The 21,861-nt window shown below is 37.4% G+C and overlaps 1 protein-coding gene across 1 annotated transcript; it reads right to left on the bottom strand.

Moving 5' to 3' along the window:
- Nucleotides 1-15,480: 15,480 nt before the first annotated feature.
- On the bottom strand, nt 15,481-16,582 carry nmbb (neuromedin Bb). Its single transcript, XM_063013300.1, has 3 exons — nt 16,420-16,582; nt 16,029-16,189; nt 15,481-15,713 (listed from the first exon to the last, which is right to left on the bottom strand). The coding sequence occupies exons 1-3, from the start codon at nt 16,580-16,582 to the stop codon at nt 15,657-15,659; spliced, it is 381 nt and encodes a 126-aa protein (XP_062869370.1). The 3' UTR covers nt 15,481-15,656.
- Nucleotides 16,583-21,861: the final 5,279 nt, after the last annotated feature.

The following is a 21,861-nucleotide window of genomic DNA, read 5'->3' on the forward strand; positions in this document are numbered from 1 at the left end:
GTGTAAATTTATTCTTCCCTCAAAATAACTCAATATACAGCCATTAATGTCTAAACCACCGGCAACAAAAGTGAGTACACCCCTTAGTGAAAGTTCTTGAAGTGTCAATATTTTGTGTGGCCACCATTATTTCCCAGAACTGCCTTAACTCTCCTGGGCATGGAGTTTATCAGAGCTTCACAGGTTGCCACTGGAATGCTTTTCCACTCCTCCATGACGACATCACGGAGCTGGCGGATATTCGAGACTTTGCGCTCCTCTACCTTCCGCTTGAGGATGCCCCAAAGATGTTCTATTGGGTTTAGGTCTGGAGACATGCTTGGCCAGTCCATCACCTTTACCCTCAGCCTCTTCAATAAAGCAGTGGTCATCTTAGAGGTGTGTTTGGGGTCATTATCATGCTGGAACACTGCCCTGCGACCCAGTTTCCGGAGGGAGGGGATCATGCTCTGCTTCAGTATTTCACAGTACATATTGGAGTTCATGTGTCCCTCAATGAAATGTAACTCCCCAACACCTGCTGCACTTATGCAGCCCCAGACCATGGCATTCCCACCACCATGCTTGACTGTAGGCATGACACACTTATCTTTGTACTCCTCACCTGATTGCCTCCACACATGCTTGAGACCATCTGAACCAAACAAATTAATCTTGGTCTCATCAGACCATAGGACATGGTTCCAGTAATCCATGTCCTTTGTTGACATGTCTTCAGCAAACTGTTTGCGGGCTTTCTTGTGTAGAGACTTCAGAAGAGGCTTCCTTCTGGGGTGACAGCCATGTAGACCAATTTGATGTAGTGTGCGGCGTATGGTCTGAGCACTGACAGGCTGACTCCCCACCTTTTTAATCTCTGCAGCAATGCTGACAGCACTCCTGCGCCTATCTTTCAAAGACAGCAGTTGGATGTGACGCTGAGCATGTGCACTCAGCTTCTTTGGACGACCAACGCGAGGTCTGTTCTGAGTGGACCCTGCTCTTTTAAAACGCTGGATGATCTTGGCCACTGTGCTGCTGCTCAGTTTCAGGGTGTTGGCAATCTTCTTGTAGCCTTGGCCACCTTCATGTAGCGCAACAATTCGTCTTTTAAGATCCTCAGAGAGTTCTTTGCCATGAGGTGCCATGTTGGAACTTTCAGTGACCAGTATGAGAGAGTGTGAGAGCTGTACTACTAAATTGAACACACCTGCTCCTTATGCACACCTGAGACCTAGTAACACTAACAAATCACATGACATTTTGGAGGGAAAATGACAAGCAGTGCTCAATTTGGACATTTAGGGGTGTAGTCTCTTAGGGGTGTACTCACTTTTGTTGCCGGTGGTTTAGACATTAATGGCTGTATATTGAGTTATTTTGAGGGAAGAATAAATTTACACTGTTATATAAGCTGCACACAGACTACTTTTCATTGTGTCAAAGTGTCATTTTGTCAGTGTTGTCCCATGAAAAGATATACTTAAATATCTGCAGAAATGTGAGGGGTGTACTCACTTTTGTGATACACTGTATGTCAACATCATTCACATGAATGATGTACAGTACTGTGCACAGTAAGTACATTATCTTTGGCCACAATTAGATTTACTGTTTTTTTGTGTGTGCAGTTTAAAAAAACAGAAACATCTGAGAAAAAAACCTCCCCTTACACTTGAGCAAAAGCAGGAACTTGGTTCTCTTAAACTTAAATGGAATGGAACCTTAAACCACCATATTGTCCTTATTGATGAGATCATAAATGCTGAAAATTAAAGACAGGATGGAATTTATCATGCCATTCCTTCTGTAAAGTGCCTGATTGTAAATGGTTTTATTTTACAGCATAATAACAATTTCAATCACACTGCTAATGCAGTGACATTGTATTTAAAAGGAGAAAACAGCTGATAAAACACTGACAGTCTTGGACTGACCTTCATATAGTCCAGACCTGAATATTTTAGAGGCAGAACTAAATCACATGGACAGAAAATGAAATAAAAGACAGCCTAAATCTAGAGAACTCTGCTAGAGAAGTGCTAAATGAAACCTGGTATAATATACCAGAAGGTTACTTCAGAAAACTTTAGGACTCTCTCGCCAAACAGTTCAAGGGAGCTAGTGGTGACCTAATACTTTTGCACTGTACTGTGTTACTAAAGTACCAGCCCTCCTAGTTATTGAATTTAGCCATTTTAGCCACACCTATTGCTTTAAGTAAATTATACATGACACTGTAATTTGTGTGTGCGATTCTGCAAAACATGTGAAGTAATCTGAGAAATGCATACAGTATATTGTATTGGAAAAAAAAAACATAAACCATAGATAACGGTTTTAGACTGCACAGATTTGCGTTGCAAATGTGTATGAACCTGGTGCAATTGGATTTGATAGAACTCCAGATAATTTTATCTTAGACTATATATTTATTTTATAAAATATAAAAAAATTATGGTTTGTATAAAAATAATATTTAGGTAACATAATTGTATAACATGCACTAAAATAAGAAAATGTGATTTGTTAATTTTCTTTAACTTTAACAAAAAAAAAAAAAAAAATACTGCGTTGTTTATGAAAAAGAACAAATTTAGAATTTAAAGCTTGCAACACGCTTAAGATAAGATAAGATAATCCTTTATTAGTCCCACAGTGGGGAAATTCACAGTGTTACAGCAGCGAAGGGATAGCAAGGCACTCAGTACAAAAAGTAAACAAATAAACAGTGTATAACAATATATACATTATCAAAAAGTCAAAAACTCAGAAAAATATTATTTACAAATTATTGCACATAAAATCTTAAATTGCACATGGGAAAGTGAAAACATTTTGCACATTGTTATGCTCCATTGAAAAACTATTACTTCCTGTAAGTATGTAAAGTTTTAAGTATGTGTGTACGTAATCTGCTGGGAGCAGTGCTGGTTGTAAAGTCAGAGATGGTTTTAAGGCCTTTCCAAACTCCGCTGACATTGTTTTGCTATAATTGTTCTTACAGCTTCCTCCTGTAGCAGGCTTTCCCTTCCCTGATCTTCCTTCTCATTTCTCTCTGCACAGCTTTCAGCTCATCCTTATCACCTGATCTAAAGGCCCTCTTTTTTTTTTTTTTTTTTTTAGGAGAGCCTTTTTTCAGGATTTATCCATGGCTTATTGTTGGAGAAACAGTCTTGGTGGGAACAATGTTCTCCACACAGAAGTTGACATAATCCGTAATGCAATGAGTGAGAGTGCCAATGTCCTCCCCATTAGGGTCACATAATAACTTTTTCTATTAAACGAAGTAATGAAATAAATCAAGTTATGGAAAAACGAGTTGTAAAAGTTGTAAAAGTTGTGAAACTCATCCTTCTCCTAATTGACTGCCTATATATTTACCCCCTTAGTTCCTTCTCTGCTTCTTGATAAGTACACACACCCATCTCCTTCACATTTTCTCCACAGCTCTTCACATTTTTTGTTTTTCAAAATATCTGCAGTATGCATTAAAATCAGTAATGTTTTTATTTTATTTTATTTTACCAAACTATCATGCCTATTAAACAACCCCACCTTATTACTTACAACTTCAACCATCCTTACCTACCCCCGTCTATGCCAACTGCTACATTTAAGTCAGCAACTTCCAAGTCCATCAAAAACATCTCCATTTACTAGTGTTCCATCAGAATTTTAAAAAGTCATCCAGAAAAAACATTAACAGCCCCTGTGATGCCATCAGAAAGAAAAAAACTAGATACTGTAGACAAAACCCTCCAATCCCACACCTCTAAAACACCCTTCAAAGTTTACCTTGCTTCATCTTCAACTTGGACCTTATCATCTTTATCTTCAGAGAAAGAAAAAAGAGTTTATTTATGTGGGGAAAAAAGGACTTAAAAGAAAATCTGTATTTCTCCCACTAGCTGGGAGAAAGGTAAAGCAAATGTTTTCCTAATTCTGACTGGACAGAACTTGAAAACAAAAATTAAATAAAAATTTTCCCCTTCAGAGCTATATACTAGACATAGGGGAGTGTTCTTTTTTCTAACCTTATCTTGTTTCTCACAATACAATGCTGTATAAAGACTATTTTCTATCTAACAAAGGTGTGTGTGTGCGTGTGTGTGTGTTTGGGGTAAAAAAAAGTGTAGCTTCTGGTGTAACATTTTGATAATATATATATATACAGTATATATATATATATATATATATATATATATATATATATATACTGTATATATGTATATATATAAAATCTATGAGCTGACCTTCATGTCAATTTTAAAAAATGTGTGTAATACAGTATATATATATATAAAGATATAGCAAAGGGTTGGTAATTCTTTTAGCAAATATTTACCTATTATTATTATTATATTTGCATTTTCCCATTTTTCTCCTAAATGAGCCTTATCCAACTGCAACTCCTCTGTTGCTTGCATCACACCTGCCCTGACCCAGGAGATCCGCAGACTATTACTGCCGTCAAGCACCCTCTCCAGATCTGTTCCCATTTCTCAACTGCAATATCAAAGCAACACTACTACATAAATGTACAACTTATCTGCAACCACCAGAACCACTTTCTGATTGTGGTCTCCTGGGTTTCCTGGGAGTTCATCTGTAAATCAATTCTTGGAAAACAAACACACCATTAGTGACTTTATTTTGGAGGGTTTTAATTATGAAATGTTTTGTCTGTACTGCAAAAACAAATGTTGTGATTAAATTATAATAAAAAAAAAGAACTTCACACTTTTTAAACAAATAGACATGCATAAGAGAACACCACCATTAGATTTAACACTGTTGTTTACATTATAAATGTATATGATCCATGGTTTTACTGCTACAGATTCAGAAAAAATTTTACTGTCAAATTGTATTTATTCTGAGGTAAAACAGACAATAAAAGAATGAATAACAACTTACCTTCTGATTCTGAGAAAGGGAATGTCCTTGGACATAAAACCACTGACTCTGGGTTCGAGATCTGTGTCCAGATGCTCATCTAATGGTACATCCAACGGTGCTAGTCCAGCACATCTGGGCCATTATTGGAGAATAATGGCTCAGATGTGCTGGTCTAGCATGGATAGCTCCGGGCAAGCCTTCTTTTCACCTTCAGTGGTCAACGTCTCTCTTCTGAGTTTGGCAACATTTTTTGGCCTTAGATTCAAACTTATTTTTTACTTCATCAGTTTTGTACTTTTTTCCCAATACAGTATTCACTGAACAAGTAATTGCATCACATGCATAAGTTTATGTAATTTTATATTCAGTATTGACACAAGTAAAAAGTACATCTTGTTTGCTGCATGGTTACTATCTACAAAAGTACCTCCACTTCAGAACAACTGAAGTTGTCCTTGATGTGTAGAGTCTAGACTAAGTGTAGTGTAGAGACCAAAAGGGACACCTTTTCAAGACACCCCCCACCATTGAAAAACCAGAGTAAACATTTAGAAGGCAGAATGATAGCAACCCAACATCCCTGACGACCACATTTTTCTATGACCACAAACCCTAAGCTCTACGTTTTTGGCTAAAGCTGGGGTGGACAGTCTTGTTCCTAGAGTACTGAAGCTAGATGTCCCAATATATTATAAAATATATAGACCATTGCTATTAAGTAGCCCTCCACCTTGTGAAATTTATAGACCATTATTGTGTTTAATGCAGAATTATTTGGAAATCAAGCCCTTAAACCAGCTGGGTTTTTCTGGTTGGCAACAGATGGTTTAGAGGTGGTGGTTGCTTGGAAAGTGTTACATGCTTTCCACCACACTCTTGAACTAATGAAAACACAGACATCAACTTCTTGCTTTGGGAACATGGGTGGAGGAAACTTCAATTTGAGTGTTTTGGGCATAATCTGCCCAAAGCAGATGTCTAGCTCAGGATGTGTTGTTGGCTGAAATTAGACAAAGTGTTAACACCAGGTCTTGATTGACCCTATACGTCTATTCATTGTATTGTGAATGGAATCCAGAGGATAGGATGATGGAGACCCCCAATCACTAACAGAAGCCCTTTCAAAAATGGCTTGTAAAGTGAGTTCCCCCATCAGACACCAAATTACTGGGTATACCATTGTTTAGAATAGAATAGAATGCCTTCATTTGTCACATACATATACACATGTATAGTACAACTAAATACTTTTTTTGTTAGAAATGAGCTACTCTGACCCCTACATTAGACTCACCCACCTCAACCACAAAAGTGACCTTGAGTTTTGGCAGACTTATCACTGGGGCTGACACAAAGTACTCATTCAGGTTTTTATAAGCTTCAAAGGATTGCCTTTAAAAAGGCAGGGGTCCAGGGTGCAGATTTCTTGTCCATTACAGGTGGCAGTGGCTTGGTAGGTAGCATTGCTGCCTCACAGCAGTAAGGTCCTAAGTTTGATTCCTAGGTGGAGTAGTACAGGTTCTTTCTGTGTGTAAGTTAGGTGAATTGGAGATACAAATTTGCCTGTGTTTGAATTTAAACTAATTGATCATGTATAACCTGAATACCTGTCCTGTCTTGTCTATCACATATCTACTCTCCTGGGACGAACACTGTCTTTTATATGAACCTCCACTCTGGTCGGCCATGTGATGATGTTACACGTGTGGTCATAGAGTTTGCCAGGTAAGTGCACCTTTTTTTTTCAATGTTATGCTAATATACATGCATTTGTGGCTTTCAGTCCGCGAACATTCTTTCAAACAGCTTTTTTTGGATGTTCATATTATCCTTAGGTGAGTTAAATTTTTAAACTTTTTTTTGCTTGTTTGTAAAGGTAGATGGGATGAAGGTGTGATCAAGGTAGTCACCACAGGCAGGGAATGCTACATTCTACCATAGTGGTTTGGAACAGAAGACATTAACATTACCATTGTCATTACCAAGCTGCACAGGCTCCTGCTTTGCATTGGTAAGATGGGATGGGGGCAAGCGGGCAAAGCTGACTGGTTTAAATGTGCTAAATTTCAGTCTTTACCAATAGGAATTCTGAAGCTTCTCATGCACTCCTGGAGGTGGTTGTCCAATTAAATAGTCATGACGGTGCTGTGCTCATCTTTGAGTTCCTCTATTGAGATGGTGCCTCAGAATTCCACCTGTTCTCAGCAAACGATCCAGAACTCAAAAGCATAGTCGGTGATGGAGCTATGAGCCTGCCAGATGTAAAGGAGCTGCACTGCGGACTACCTCCCTTCTCAACACTGGAAACTCAGAGGTCTGTCACCGCTCCTAAGTATACCAGTTGGTGGATGAGCAGAAAATAGGTCATACTCCCTAGTGGCAACCCCAAATCAGAAAAAGTTGGGACAGTATGGAAAATGCAAATAAAATAAAAACGCAGTGTTCCTTACATTTACTTGACTTTTATTTCATTGCAGACAGGATGAACCTGAGATATTTCATGTTTTGTCTGCTCAACTTAATTTCATATGTTAATATACCTTCATTCCTGCATTTCAGGCCTGCAACACTCTAAAAGTTGGGACAGGGACAATTTAGGGCTAGTAATGAGGTGAAAAGACTAAATAATGATGTAATGTCAAAAGGTGATTGTAATCATGGTTTGGTACAAAAGCAGCATCCATGAATGAGTCTTTGATGAGTCTTTGATGAGCAAAGATGGCCAGAGGATCTCCAGTTTGTCAACAAATGTGTGAGAAAAGTATTGAAATGTTTAAAAACAATGTACCTCAAAGAAAGATTGGAAGGGATTTGCATATTTCTCCCTCTACACTGCATAATATCCCTTCTAGCCCTTCTCTGGCCTCAGAGGCATCAAGGATGGACCATCACACTGGGGAAATGTGTATTGTGGTCAGATGAATCAGCATTCCAGGTCTTTTTTGGAAAAAATGGACGCCGTGTGCTTCAGACTAAAGATGAAAAGACACTCCAGACTGTTATCAGCAACAAAAAGCCAGGGTCTGTCATGGTATGGGGCTGTGTCAGTGCCCTTGGCAAAGGTCATTTACACTTCTGTGATGGCAGCATTAATGCAAAAAAGTACATTGAGATCTTAGAGCAACATATGCCTTCAAGACGTCATCTTTTCCAGGGAAGTCCATGCATTTTTCAACAAGACAATGCAAAACCACATGCTGCACACATCACAAAGGGTTGGCTGCGGAAGAAGAGGGTACGGGTACTGGACTGGCCTGCCTGCAGTCCTGACCTGTCCCCAATAGAGAATGTGTGAAGAATTTTGAAATGAAAAATGCAACAACAACCCCGTACTGTTGCACATTTTAAGACGTGTTTGCAGGAAGAATGGGACAAAATAAAAGCTGAAACACTCTCTTGGTATACTCGGTGCCAAAACGTCTTTTAAGTGTGGTGAGAAGGAATGGCAACATTACAAAGAGGTAAATGCTTTACTGTCCCAACTTTTTTTGGAATGTGTTGCAGGCCTGAAATACAGGAATGGGTGTTTATTAATAAATGAAATGAAGTTGAGCAGACAAAACATGAAATATCTCAGGTTCATTCTGTCTGCAATGAAAAAAAAGCCAAAGTAAGTGTAAGAAACTCAGTTTTTTTTATTATTTGCATTTTCCATACTGTCCCAACTTTTTTCTGATTTGGGGTTGTAGAAAGGGGGGCCAGTGGGTGGATTGGAGCTGGTGCAGCAGTCTGGGCTCAGACAAGGGTCTGCAACTGGTCCAAAATCTGCTGTAGCATCTTCTTGTGTTGACCAAAAAATGGATGTTCTCTGACTACCTTAATTCTGTCAAGGGTCCATAAAGTCTAACTGTAATGGGTTTGGTGTAGGGTGACTCACCACCAGGCTGATTCTGGACCCAAATTCAAAGGCTAAACAGAGTCAATACTCAAGAACTGTCACTCAAATTGTGTGACTAGGAAAAGATTTTCAACCATCCAAGGCAGGATTTGATACTATAGTGCAGACTGTCAAGAAGGAGACACTCTGCAGTCTGCATTAATTAGCAGATCAGGAAACAAAGGAGCTGAGCAGCTAAAGGGAATTAATAGACGTCAATACCACAACCAAACATGGCAATCCATTTCCTTGGTTCACCAGATTGCTGTGACCAATACTTAAATGGATTAAAGAGAATTCATTTATGCATTTTCTTTCAAATGAGTAAAATGCAACAATTGCAAGAGATAGGAGGCACAAATCAAGAAGTATAAAGATCTGGTCCCTGTCCTTGGGCTGCAAAAAGCACAGGGACTAGACCTGCAACACATTTACATTTTCAGCATTTAGCAGACGCCTTTATCCAAAGTGACTTACAATTGAGACTGTATACACTGCAAGCAAGTGAGGGTTAAGGGCCTTGCTCAAGGGCCCAACAGTGGCAACCTGGCAGATGGTGGGGCTTGAACCAGTGACCTTCCAGTTACTAGTCCTGTACTTTAACCCCTTAGCTACCACTTCCCTCAACACATCTTTAAAGACATTGAAGATGGAAAAACAACTATTTTCCAAACAATGCATAAAATAAGGGATACATTTCAACCTCATGTTGGTATGATTAGTGATGTCCATGGACATCATAACTTACCAAACACCATTAATTCGCTCCAGGTGGAACTGTTTCTATTTATTATATAGTCAAGCTGGAAAATCTGCACACCCCTTTCACATTCTCCACGTTTTATTACGTTACAGACTCATCCTATAATAGATTGAGTTCTTTTTTTTGTCTCAAACATCTACACACAATCGCCAATATTTACAAAGTGAAAACAGGGTTTAGAAAATATGCAATTTAATTTTACTGACAAAAATCGTTTATTTAGGGGTTACATAGCTGTACACACAGGGGGGGAGCTATGAGCTTGGCGCACTTGTTTCTGGACATTTTTGCCCATTCCTATTGGCATATCCTTGCAAGCTTCACCAGGTTGGATGGGGATCATTGGTATACAGACATTTTCAGGTCCTTCCACAGAGGGCTCTGGCTGGGCCACTCAAGGACATTCACAGACTTGCTTCGGGTTGTTGTCATGTTGGAAGGTAAACCTTCGCCCCAGTCTGAGGTCCAGAGCGCTGTGGAGCAATTTGGGACACCTGTTGGCAGACCCAGCCAGTCCCTCAGACCTGTTGCCAGTTCCAGACAGCTCCCCTAAACTGCTGCCAGTACCATAACTTTCTCCAGACTTGTGCCCAAGACTTGCCTAATCCCTATCATCAAACTGCCTCTTACCACATACAACAGACAATTTATTCTTCAGAGCCCCAGACCTGACTTTGTTGGAGTGCTTTAGGAGCTGTGCATTATGGGAGGATGGATTCTGAAACACCCACAATTCTCATCATGCTTTGTTCCCTACATCACCTGACCTTTTTGACCTGAAGCTCCCCCCACCCTTAATTCATTCCCTAAATATAACCTTTCCAAGCTTTACTTCTTTGCACAGCATTGTGCTATTTCTATGTGCTCTAGCTCTTTCAGTTTTTCTAATTCCTTGTTCTTTGCTATTGTTTGTAGAATTACTAGTTGCAGTGGGTGCAAGTCAAAAAGCCAGGGTCTCTCATGGTATGGGTTATGTCAGTGCCATTGGCAAAAATAATTTACACTTCTGTAATGGCAGCATTTCTTGCAAAGGAATGTCTGTGGAAGAAGAGGGTACAGGTTCTGGAGTGGCCTGCTTGCATTCCTGACCTGTCCCTAAAGAGAATGAGTGGAGAATTTTAAAACAAAGAAATGCCACAACAACTGTTATGTTTACCATCTCAACTTTATTGGAACATGTTGCAGGCCTGAAATGCAGGGATAGATGTATGAAATACATACATAAAATATTGTAGGTTATATTGTCTGCAACACCAGAAAAGTAAATGTAAGAAACAGTTATCTTTATTTGTATTTTCCATAATGTCAAAAACTTTTTTCTGATTTGGCGTTGTAATTTTCATCTCATCAGACCAGAGAACCTCCTGGTTCCTCAGGCCATAAATAATTATTATTATTATTGTACTGTGGCTCCACTGTGTAGTTTTGTAAAAGTGTTTGCGTGTGATTACGGTAATAAAATAATTTGAATCTGAAAGGAAACTGTATTTGTCAATGAAGACATGACAAACAATCTAGCAATAAAAAAATATGATAAGGTAGATTTGCTGTAATTAAGTAGCTATCTTGCATGTTCTGTTCCTTAGTCAATGTTCCTCTATTTGTCTTTAGCAGCTGGTAAAGTTACTGAAAAGTTGGCTTTAAATGGAGGTAAAATTAATCCACAATGTGACACAATGTGTCAAGCTTGAGTAAACTAGCCATAAATGTGAGTATCTAAAAAATATTTAGTTTATTTTTTATTTTTTGATATTTTTTGTATTTTGTTGTACATTGTTAAACATATTTGCATCATTTTTAATGAGTAACACACTGTTTAGCTCCAATGTCATTTTATTCATTTTTACATTTTGTCCAAAGAGTTCTATTAAAGCTCCAGTGGAATGTGCAATTTACAAGGAGAATATTTCTTTTTTACTGCATTGGTATTACAAAACACAATTTTACACAACATTTTTCCAGATGCTCTTGTATTAGACATTTGGAAAAGTGGAAATGTATTTCTGTATTTAATTTCTGGTAATATTACTGCAGCACTTGGAGTTGTTTACCTCCTAAATGTTTTTAAGATAAGATAAGATAATCCTTTATTAGTCCCACAGTGGGGAAATTCACAGTGTTGCAGCAGCGAAGGGACAGTAAAGCACTCAGTACAAAAAATAGACAATAAAAAGTACAGTGTATAACAATAATAATAATAAAATGTCAGAAAAAACTCTGAAAAACTCTGAAAAAACAAAATATTTACAAATAATTACAAATAATAATTGCACATGGGAAATAATATTGCACATATTGCACATTGCACATTGTAATAATTACATGGGGAAAAAGTTGCACATTGTTATGAATAATGAGTGATTTAAAGTGTGTGTGTGATCTGTCTGGAGCAGTGCTGGTTATACAGTCTAACAGCAGCAGGAAGGAAGGACCTGCGATACCGCTCCTTCTGGAGCTGCCCAGTGCTGCCAGAGTCTCATGCATGGGGTGGGAGTCGTTCTCCAGCATGGATGCCAGCTTGGCTAACATCCTTCTGTCTCCCACCACCTGCACTGGATCTAAGGGGCTCCCCAGGACAGAGCCGGCCCTCTTAATAAGTTTGTCTAGTCTCTTCCTGTCCGCTGTAGAGATGCTGCTGCCCCAACATACCACTCCATAAAAGATGGCTGATGCCACCACTGTATCAAAAAAAGTCCTCAAGAGTTCCCCCCGCACTCCAAATGACCTCAGTCTCCTGAGTAGGTAGAGTTTTTTTTCCTGGCTTCATGTTATTTATACTGCCTGTGAATTAATATACTGCCGTGTCTGGGGTGTTACTGCATTGCGCCCAGTGATTATGTTGAAACAAGACCCACTGTGATCCTGACCTGGATAAAACAGTGGTAAAATATGAAAGTTAATTAATAAAAGTATAACCCTGGATTGTGTTTTTAATACTTAGCATATGTGTGTAAAAAATACGGTGGCCGAGAAGTGCAAAACAAATTTACATTTCAGAAAACAAAATTACAAAAAAACAAAAACAACATTTACAACGAAAGCAAAAACAAATTTACAAGTGCTTGGGTACCCAGTGTTTGTAAATTTGTTTTGGCATATGTAAAAGTGTTTCAGCACTTGTAAATTTGTTTTCGGCATATGTAATTTTGTTTTCTAAAATGTAAATTTGTTTTGCACTTCTCGGCCGCACATTTCTGACGGAAAAGGTAGGGACAATAAACCGGAAGTGCGTGTTGCTTACCAGCTGTCAATCAAACTGTTTGTCAGCGGTAAAGTGAACGGAGTTTGTGATGGTGATGATAAACAAGGTTTTGTCTAGTTTGTGGAAATCATTTTATCCAGTTGATCCGCTATTGTTTTTCTTGTGGAAAGTTATTAGATTGTTTGAGACGGTTAGACGTGGCGTGTGCATTTCTTTACCGTCCGCTCTTCTAAACATCTAAGGAATTCCCACAAGAACAACAAAAGCGAAATAATGAAAATAATTAACACAAAATGGACAAAACATTGTTTATTAGGGACGGAACATCTGATACCGAGGCTTTAAAGCTTGTTTCACTTTTGTAACACTGGACTCAGTGTATCGGAGCTTATATTAAAGCAGCAGAATGTGTGGGACTGATGAAGCTTTGGTGCTGTGTTTTATCTCACTGATTATATAAGAGACAATCAAACCAGGGTTACCAACCGTCCCGTAAAATACAGAATCCTTCTTTATTTGGAGACTAAACGCCGCGTTCAGTATTGAACTGATACAGGACGCTTTGTTCCGTATTTTTATCAATGGGAGACAGTGGGAATTATATTAGGTAGTATTCACTTTTATTCTTAGTAACGGTGTGTGTGCGCTGGTTATAGCAGCATAACCTGATATTTGAGATAACAGCACGGCCTTTTCACACCACAACTGTATTACTCCGCTGACGCGTTGCCAGTAACGACAAGCTTCATGCACACACGGCGCCGGTTGTTTCAGGTCTGAGGGCTCGTTAAAAAGCTATTGGAGACCCACACTAGCTGACAGAAAAAGGTGGAGTGCAGTCCTCAGTGCAGAACATGACCCAGAAGACACAGTACAGAGGCCACCAGCGAAGCGAGCCGGACTGTTTGATGCTGATGCACATCCTACAGAGCAGCCTTTTTTTCTAACTGCACAATGAACGGAAGTGTGCAGATTAACATATACAAATAACGCAATAACTCTAATAAATAACTAAATTATATCTTTTAATTCTTAATTAATTTTATTTTTAGCTTTTTCTCATTTTCCTTTCATCTTCGCTTATTCATCTTCACTTATTATTTTTATTCCAAACTAGCGTTACTTGTAGTGTTAAACTATATGCCTTTTTTAGGCTACTGTGTCAAGGCAGGGTAGGGAATTTTTACCGTTGCATAGCAGCAACTCAACAATTCAATATGAAATTCAGGGCTTCTTTGGTTTATTTTCTTTCTTTATTTTGTAAAAACTGTTGTATAAAAGCAATAGAACACTTGAGGTCGTGTGTTATCGCGAATGACATCATGGCTGCGATGAGCTACGACCAAAAATGCGACCAAATCACATGTTATTCGCGATAACACACTCCCTCTCGTGTTCTATTGCTTAAGTAGACCAGATAGACTCGGCTTTAGCAAAGGTCGGTAGTGTTTGGCGTGCGCCATCTAGTGGAATTAATTGAAACGCAGGGTATGGCAGGGAAAAGGTGAAATTAATGCGGTTTTAGGACAATTTTGTAAATACTCAGCGGGCCGGATTAAACAGCCTAACGGGGCCCGCGGGCCGTAGTTTGCCCACCACTGCCCTAGAGCAATAATCTGTGACCCCTCAAGGGTCGCATCTGACACCTTTTTCTCCAAAAGCATACCAGACAAAGTTAAAATGCTTTGTATGTATCTTCATTAATTTCTCTTTAATTATCAGATACTAATACGTTGCTTTTGTCAAAAAGTTGTACGTATCAAAATTGTACGTATTGTTTTTTTTTATATATTGCCAGTGTAATGTTAAGCTAAATTAAAGAAAAAAAAAACTACTTTTAATTTTTTCTTTTTTTTACCAAGGGTAGGTGCCAGGGCTGACTAAGACATTTTAATTTTAATAAGTTAATACTTATCCATTTCTGCATTTCAGGCCTGTAACACATTCCAAAAAAGTTAAGATGGTAAAGCATTTACCACATTACATTAAACATAAACATTACATCAAAATTTGTACATATTTGTGTGTGCTGGATGTATATGTCTATATATGAAATATTTTAGTTTGTTTTAACAATCATTTTAAATGGTGCAGTCATCATTTTTATTTTTATTTAACTGGTCCTAGTAATTTTAACGTGAACACATCTGTTTTGTGGTCAAATAGTTTTTTATATACATGTACTGCCATGGCTTTTTTGTTTTGCTTGGCATCAGTTAAACAATGACAACTACACACCCAAAGGTGATGATGATGCTGCCATTGTGAACACCATTGTTGAGCAATCAGCAATTTAGGAGACAAAGAGGTGAAAAGTCACTGCATTTGTGAAGGCTGGGTTAGACAATGGCAATAGAGTATTTAGAGATAACCTACACAGACTTGGAGGACATTCTGCGTAAATTAACAGATGTGAGATTTACTACCACATTACTGTGCAGGCTATTTATTTAATTCCCAGTCTATATTAAAGAATTATATATTTTTCTGCATGTTTAGTACGAAGAACATTAAGACCAATATGAAGTCACAATCATTTGTGTGTGTGTGTGTGTGTGTGTGTGTGTGTGTTTTAGTTCAGTTTGCATTTATTTTGCAGGGCAGAAGCATTACAGCCCTAGAACCAATACTATGTTAAGTTTTTATAGTACTGTTGAGATAATGTATGAAATAAATTTTGAGCGGTCTAATGTATATTAACAAAATTATAAATTAAACATGACACATTATTAAATCATTAGCACTATTTCACCATTGCTAGTTTTTGTGTTTATTAAATTAAATGTCTTTAAGAAAACAAATACACAGTGATTTTTCACGTAACATACACATTGATTTGACATGTAGGCCTACAGGTTTAATCAGACAGTAAGTGTATATCTAGCTGTTTAAGGGGTTTCTGCAGGGTTTCTGAATCGTGGACCTCACAATCATCACTTTCTGTTGCCTTGGACATAGTTCTCTAATACCTTCATCAGTAATGCAGCATCCTAAAAATTAATAATTTCAAACTGATTAACAATAAAGTGATATATGCAGTGCAATTTATAATATTTGCTTTAAATTACAAAACGTACACAATTACAGAATAAAAGTAAAACAATAAAGCTACTTATAAAATTACAAAAAAATAATCTCACTCTCAATCTCAGTAAGCCTTTCTGGCAGACTGTAACATTTAGTAGACTATAAACATATTGTCAAACTAACCCAGCCATATTAGAAAAAACAATAAAAGAAAACGTAGTTTTAGAATTATCATAATTTTAGAATTATGTTTAAGAAAACATTAAAATAGTTGTTACCGTGATTTTGATGCTGCTTCCTTGTGGGTCGAGTTGTATCTGTTTGAAAATTTTTTGAGCGTCCTGGTAACCATCTGGTTCGAGCTTCACGGTACTCATCGTATTGTCTTTAGGCTGAAGTAGTGCGCTGTCCACAATGCTTTTCTTCCCCATAAAATGACCTGAAAAACAGTACATCTTTCTGACGCGTGCGTATAATAGGAATACTAAGTTAATCGAGAGACTAATGCCAGTTTAGCCGCTGTTAACAGTGCTGTTGGGATTCGCTTAAAAAGTATACAACTATTTTAAGAATAATAAATCATTTAAGTTTACCGGTTCAATCTATCACGTAAGACAATTCATAAGGCATTTCTTGCACAAACAAATAGTAACAGAAACAAAATTTTACCTGTTGCCCACAGATTTCCCCTCGGGCTTACTTTGATTTTTGCTACTTTGTTACTTAACTGACTTAAATCGAGGTTGACCGAAGATGTAATTGAAATAAAAGAAAAAAGCACAAGATACGTGAAAAATCCAACAGCAAAACAATGTAACGTAAAACCGGACATTTTAAAGGTTGTGGTTTAGTATGTATAAATAATAATAATAATAATAATAATAATAATAATAATAATACAGTACTAGTTTTGACCGTCTCCGTTTTCAAATGTAAAAGACGCTCAACCTTCTCTTAAATATCACACCATCTGTGGGTTGGGCTATTACTGCGTAGAAAGCTCCATTAATGCGCAACCCACCCCACTCCCATAAATAACAAAATTGGCCATCCTATACATTTTAATAATTTAGTATACTGTAGCTTATTTTCAGAAAACTTTAAATTCATAAATTCTTTCTATGCCACTTATGGGCATTGAGGTGTTGACCTTAAGCTTAGACTATCTTAGAGCAGTGGTCCCAAACCACCAGGCCACGGACTGGTACTGGTCCATGGGTCATTTATTACCAGGCCGCACAGTAAGAATAAATCATTAGAGATCACAGTTGTCACTGCTTTTAGTTTCAAAACATTTCAGGTGTTATTGTATCTTATCATCCCTAGATAAGAGCAGCGTCTCGTTGCTGCAAAAAAAGCTAATTTTCCATAATTTGTAAGCAGTATAATTAAATCCTTCGGTCCGTGAAATTATATCTTACATGAAACCAGTCTGTGGTGCAAAAAAGGTTGGGGACAGCTGGCTTAGAGCATCCAATTCAAATATATAACACACCATACATTTTCATATTTCATACAAGTCTTCCTCTTGATGAATGCTCAATAATCCAGGTACACAAATCCACAATGATTCAACTGCCATGAGTTACTATGGTATTGTGTTCCACATTGCCATATTACAAAAAAATTGTCTGGCTACATTCAATGCCAACAAAAACATACCTGGTAGCTTGAATTATGTAGCTTGAATTATGTAGTTCCTAGCATTGGTAAGTATGTTCCTATTCTAGTATTAAACAAACTTTGACTTTATGTATCATGGTGTAGTGGGTAGATTTAAGGCCTCCCATTACGCTACAGTGATTTAATTAATTGATGCATTCAACCATTTAAAAATAAAAAATAAAAAGATTAAATTAAGTTGTTCTTCAATTAAGCTGATTTGTTTGGTGGCCTTTTTGAACTTTATTGACATCGACAAGATCGGAGTAAAATAAGTTTTCTTGATATGTTTGTATCTAAAGTATTTTACTTGGCAACTCACTTTCTTTATAGAAATGTAGCAGATATCTGTAACAAATTGTAAAAGTAACACATAAGGTAGTCGTTAGAATTTCAGGTGGTTTTCTAAAAAAAAAACCATAATTTAACAGAATCTGGATTTGAATCATGGACTGTAAACATCTGATTGGCTGCTTTCATGGAAAAGGAATAAGGGTAGACCATTTCCAATTCAAGTGGTGTGTCAGAAATAAAAACTCGTCTATGGATTTGAAAAAGCAGATTGAAGTTAGTGACGTTATGTACTTGGATACATTTTTACTTGAGTCTTCCATACATAATATTGTCTTTTGCATCACACGTAGACAATGGTATGTATTATGTAAAAATCAGAACATTATAAAATCTAACACTGTTTAATGTTCAGCACAATGCATTTTACTTCCAAAAATAACTCTATACTTTACACTGTTTTATTAAGCATACACCCATTTTCCTTGGATGGTACATTCTATTTCTGTGATAATTATAAGATGTACACTATATGCCCAAAATAAGCTTGTTGGACATCCCATTTAAAAAAAGATATTAAAATACTGACCTGTATCTGAACTTTTCAGATTATCAAAGCCAGTGCTCTGGGAAGGCTTCTTACAAGACTTTCTGTGAGGAATTTGTGGTAACTCAGTCAAAAGAGCATTTGTATGGCACTCATGTTGTTCGAGAAAGCCTCAACATGTTGTTACAAGGCTGCTCAGATGGGCTGAGGTGAGCTCTGAGCAGGTCACTGGAGTTTCTTTAAAACAAGCTTTCCCTCACATCTTTATAGACCTTGCTTTGTGCACAGGGGCACTGTTAGTATCACCCCTGCAAAAAAAAATTTTTTTAATAATGTTTACAGTCATTAGCAAGTACTGGTAGCCCTGACAAAAAACAAAAAATCTTTAGATTTTTCTGCAAAGCTTGATGGACATTTTGTTTCCATTTAAAAAAAATGTTTTTTTCTTTTTACACTGGATGCTCTTTCTGACATGTTTCTATCCGGGCTCAAAACCAGCACCGAGAGCACACTGCCAAGTGCACCTCTCAATGACTAGGTTGTTTCGGCCATCCACCCATGCTTCTGGATCCTCAGATCTCAGCAGTAGTGGGCTAGCCTGCTTTACCAATGATAAAGAACTCCAATTGCTTGTTTATACTTTTCGCTAATTATAACTTTTAGTTTAAATTAAATACTGCAAATCCTGTTCATTCAAATGATTCTCCAGTCCACCCATGGATGATGGAGGTCTCTGTTGAGTCTGGTTCTTTCTGGTCTCTTCCTGTTATTTTAAGGGAGTTTTCCATTCCCACTGTCACTCTTGGTTGCTCAACAGGGTTTTTTTGGTCTGTCAGTCCTGGATTCTGCAAAGTTGCTTTGAGACAATGTCTATTTTAAAAAGCACTTTACAAATAAATTTGACTTGACATGTTGGAACAGGAGAGGGTTTTTCCCTAAACTGTTGCTGCAAAAATGAAAGATAGTAAAATGTCAAGTCAAGTCAAATTAATTTGTATCGTGCTTTTTACAATTACTTTATAGAATCCAGGACTGACAGTGGCAAGGAAAAACTCCCTTAAAATTACAGAAAGAAACCTTGAGAGGAACCAGACTCAGGAGGGAACCATTCTTCTTGGGTGGCCTGGAGAATAATTTGAATAAATTAGACTTACACAAATCATACATGCACAAAATTAATTTAAACTAAAAGTTATAATGAACAAAAATAAACAATCAATTTGAGTTCTTTATTATTTAGTCCAGTCTGTAATAAAGTTTGTAGTGGGTTCTGGACATTTTCGGTGCAACACGCCAGGTTTCTGTCATATCTAGCAAGAGCTGCGTTGTTGGCACAGCAGTCTCAACTTGCAGTCTTCAACCTCAGGTGGGTAAACAGGTTTCTGTCAGGACCACCTTGGGTTATTAAAATATTATATTACTGCCGCTCAAGTGGCACAGCGGTAAAACACACGCTGACACCGGAGCTGAGATCTCGATTACATCGTATCGAGTCTCAGCTCTGCTTGCCGGCTGGGCTGAGTGGCCACATGAACAACGATTGGCATGTTGTTCATATAGAGGCAGGGCATTAAGCCGGATAGGGACTCTCTCATAACTGATGCAACTACGACCTCTGCTGGCTGGTTGATGGCGCCTGCACAGAGGCCGGGAAAAGAGTGCAGATGTGGTGTGTCTCTCTGTACACAGAGCTGATCCGCAGCTGATCTCATCTAGTGTAAGTGAAAAGATGCATACGGCATACTTGTTGGAGAGAGCATGGGTTAGCTTCGTTCTCCTCAAATCAGAGTCGGGGCCGGCATTAGTGGAGAGGAAGCATGACGCAATCGAGCAATTGAACGCGCTAAAGTTTAATAAATAAATAAAACATTTTTTTAAATGTTATATCACCAAGAGTAAAATGTCAGTTTTGCAGAGACCACTAAGTATTACAGGAAGAACTACAAGGAAGAGCTAGCAGGTAACACAGTCATGAGGGCTTTCACATGAATAAATAAACATGTTTTTAATCTGGACCTAACAAAAATGGGACTGTGTCTGAATCCCAGACAGAGGTTGGGAGATTATTCCAAAGTTGTGGACCTACTGCTGTTCCACCAGCTGTGATTTTTTTTAATTCTAGGAACTACAAGTAACCCTGCACCTTCTGAACTAAGTAAACTTGCTGGGTTAAAGTGCTCAATAAAGTTTTAATCAGTGGAAGTTTTAATGTCATGTTTACACTTTGGTTACATTCATGACAGGACAGGTAGTTAGATTATATATGATTTCTCAGTTCACCTAACCTACATGTCTTTGGACTGTAGGAGAAAAGTATAGCTTCCAAAGGAAACCCAGGCAGACATGGTGAGAATATGAAACATCCACACAGAAAAGACTCAGATGGCTCTACTGGGGCAGTTTGTGCTTTGGTTAGCTAAATATAATTACATTACATGCCCCTGTTATTCTCATACCAGTACAACAAATTCTAATGTCAGCGGCAGATAGAAAAGTACTAGCATATAGAAATTCAGATATTATAATTTATGAATGCAAAGGGGAGCAAAGTGTCAAAAAAAAAAAAAAAATAATAATAATAATAATATATATATATATATATACTGTATATATATAAACCTGACCATAAATCTGCTGAATTTTAATTAGAATACAATTATCCCTGAGTTATTTTATCTCCCATCAGTCTCAGAATTAATGTGAGAATGCTAGATTACTATCAGAATGTCATCACTGTGCAGCACACATACAGGCTGGTTTCACTATTATTCTGCTGGTGAGCTATCTCATTGACATCACAGTCACAGTGGCTGTACCAGACTTCAATATTTGAGATAAAAGTAGCTAAATGCCAGCATGCTGTGGTATTTAGAAGGTTTTGGCTTGTTTATGGCCAAAGTTGACTCTTATTATAATTTACCATCATTCAGTTGATTCCATTGTCCTGTAATATGAATATTTAATGAGTGTTTATTTAAATAAATAGAAATACATTTAAAAAAGTGTTTTTTACCTTTTTATGCAAAGTATAAATCTCCTAATCACCAGTATGGTTATTAAAAGAACGTATGCAAAGATTTCAAAATTTATAAGCTGATTATTTTAAAAATGAGTAGGTATGTGTTTACTGTCAGCTAATTAGTCCTGGGCCTTCAAGTTTAATCTTTTTATTATCCCATTAATATCCTTTAGTATAAAATTAGTTGGCAGTTATTCACACATACATGCCAGAAGACTTTAATTAGGTACTTTTATACTGGACATTTGGTATCACAGCTATGAATTCACATTCATTCATTTCACTTATATATCAAAATCAAAGTCTTTAATTACATTTGTTAGACCAGCTCTGAACAATATGTTAAAGTGTGCTAATGTATGCCTCACTCACATTACTTTCATATCTTGGCTACATTTAAAAATGTCTAATTTATAAATTGCCTGCTTGTGCTCGATTCACTGCAATTATTCACAGTGAACTAAAAGCATGCATGTAATACAGTCAAGCCAGAAAGTCTGCATACCCCTTTCACCTTCTCCACATTTTATTACATTACAGACTCATTCTAAAATACATATAATTCTTTTTTTGCCTCAAACATCTACACACA

This window comes from Trichomycterus rosablanca, chromosome 17 (genome assembly GCF_030014385.1).
Source record: "Trichomycterus rosablanca isolate fTriRos1 chromosome 17, fTriRos1.hap1, whole genome shotgun sequence".
Lineage (NCBI taxonomy): Eukaryota > Metazoa > Chordata > Actinopteri > Siluriformes > Trichomycteridae > Trichomycterus > Trichomycterus rosablanca.

Excerpts from the sequence above, each read along its gene's own strand:
- nmbb (XM_063013300.1), bottom strand. The coding sequence starts at position 16,582 with ATGTCCGGTTTTACGTTACATTGTTTTGCTGTTGGATTTTTCACGTAT. Across the intron at positions 16,190-16,419 it reads GGGAAATCTGTGGGCAACAG|GTCATTTTATGGGGAAGAAA; the intron begins GTAAAATTTTGT and ends ACTGTTTTTCAG. Across the intron at positions 15,714-16,028 it reads GAAGCAGCATCAAAATCACG|GATGCTGCATTACTGATGAA; the intron begins GTAACAACTATT and ends ATTAATTTTTAG.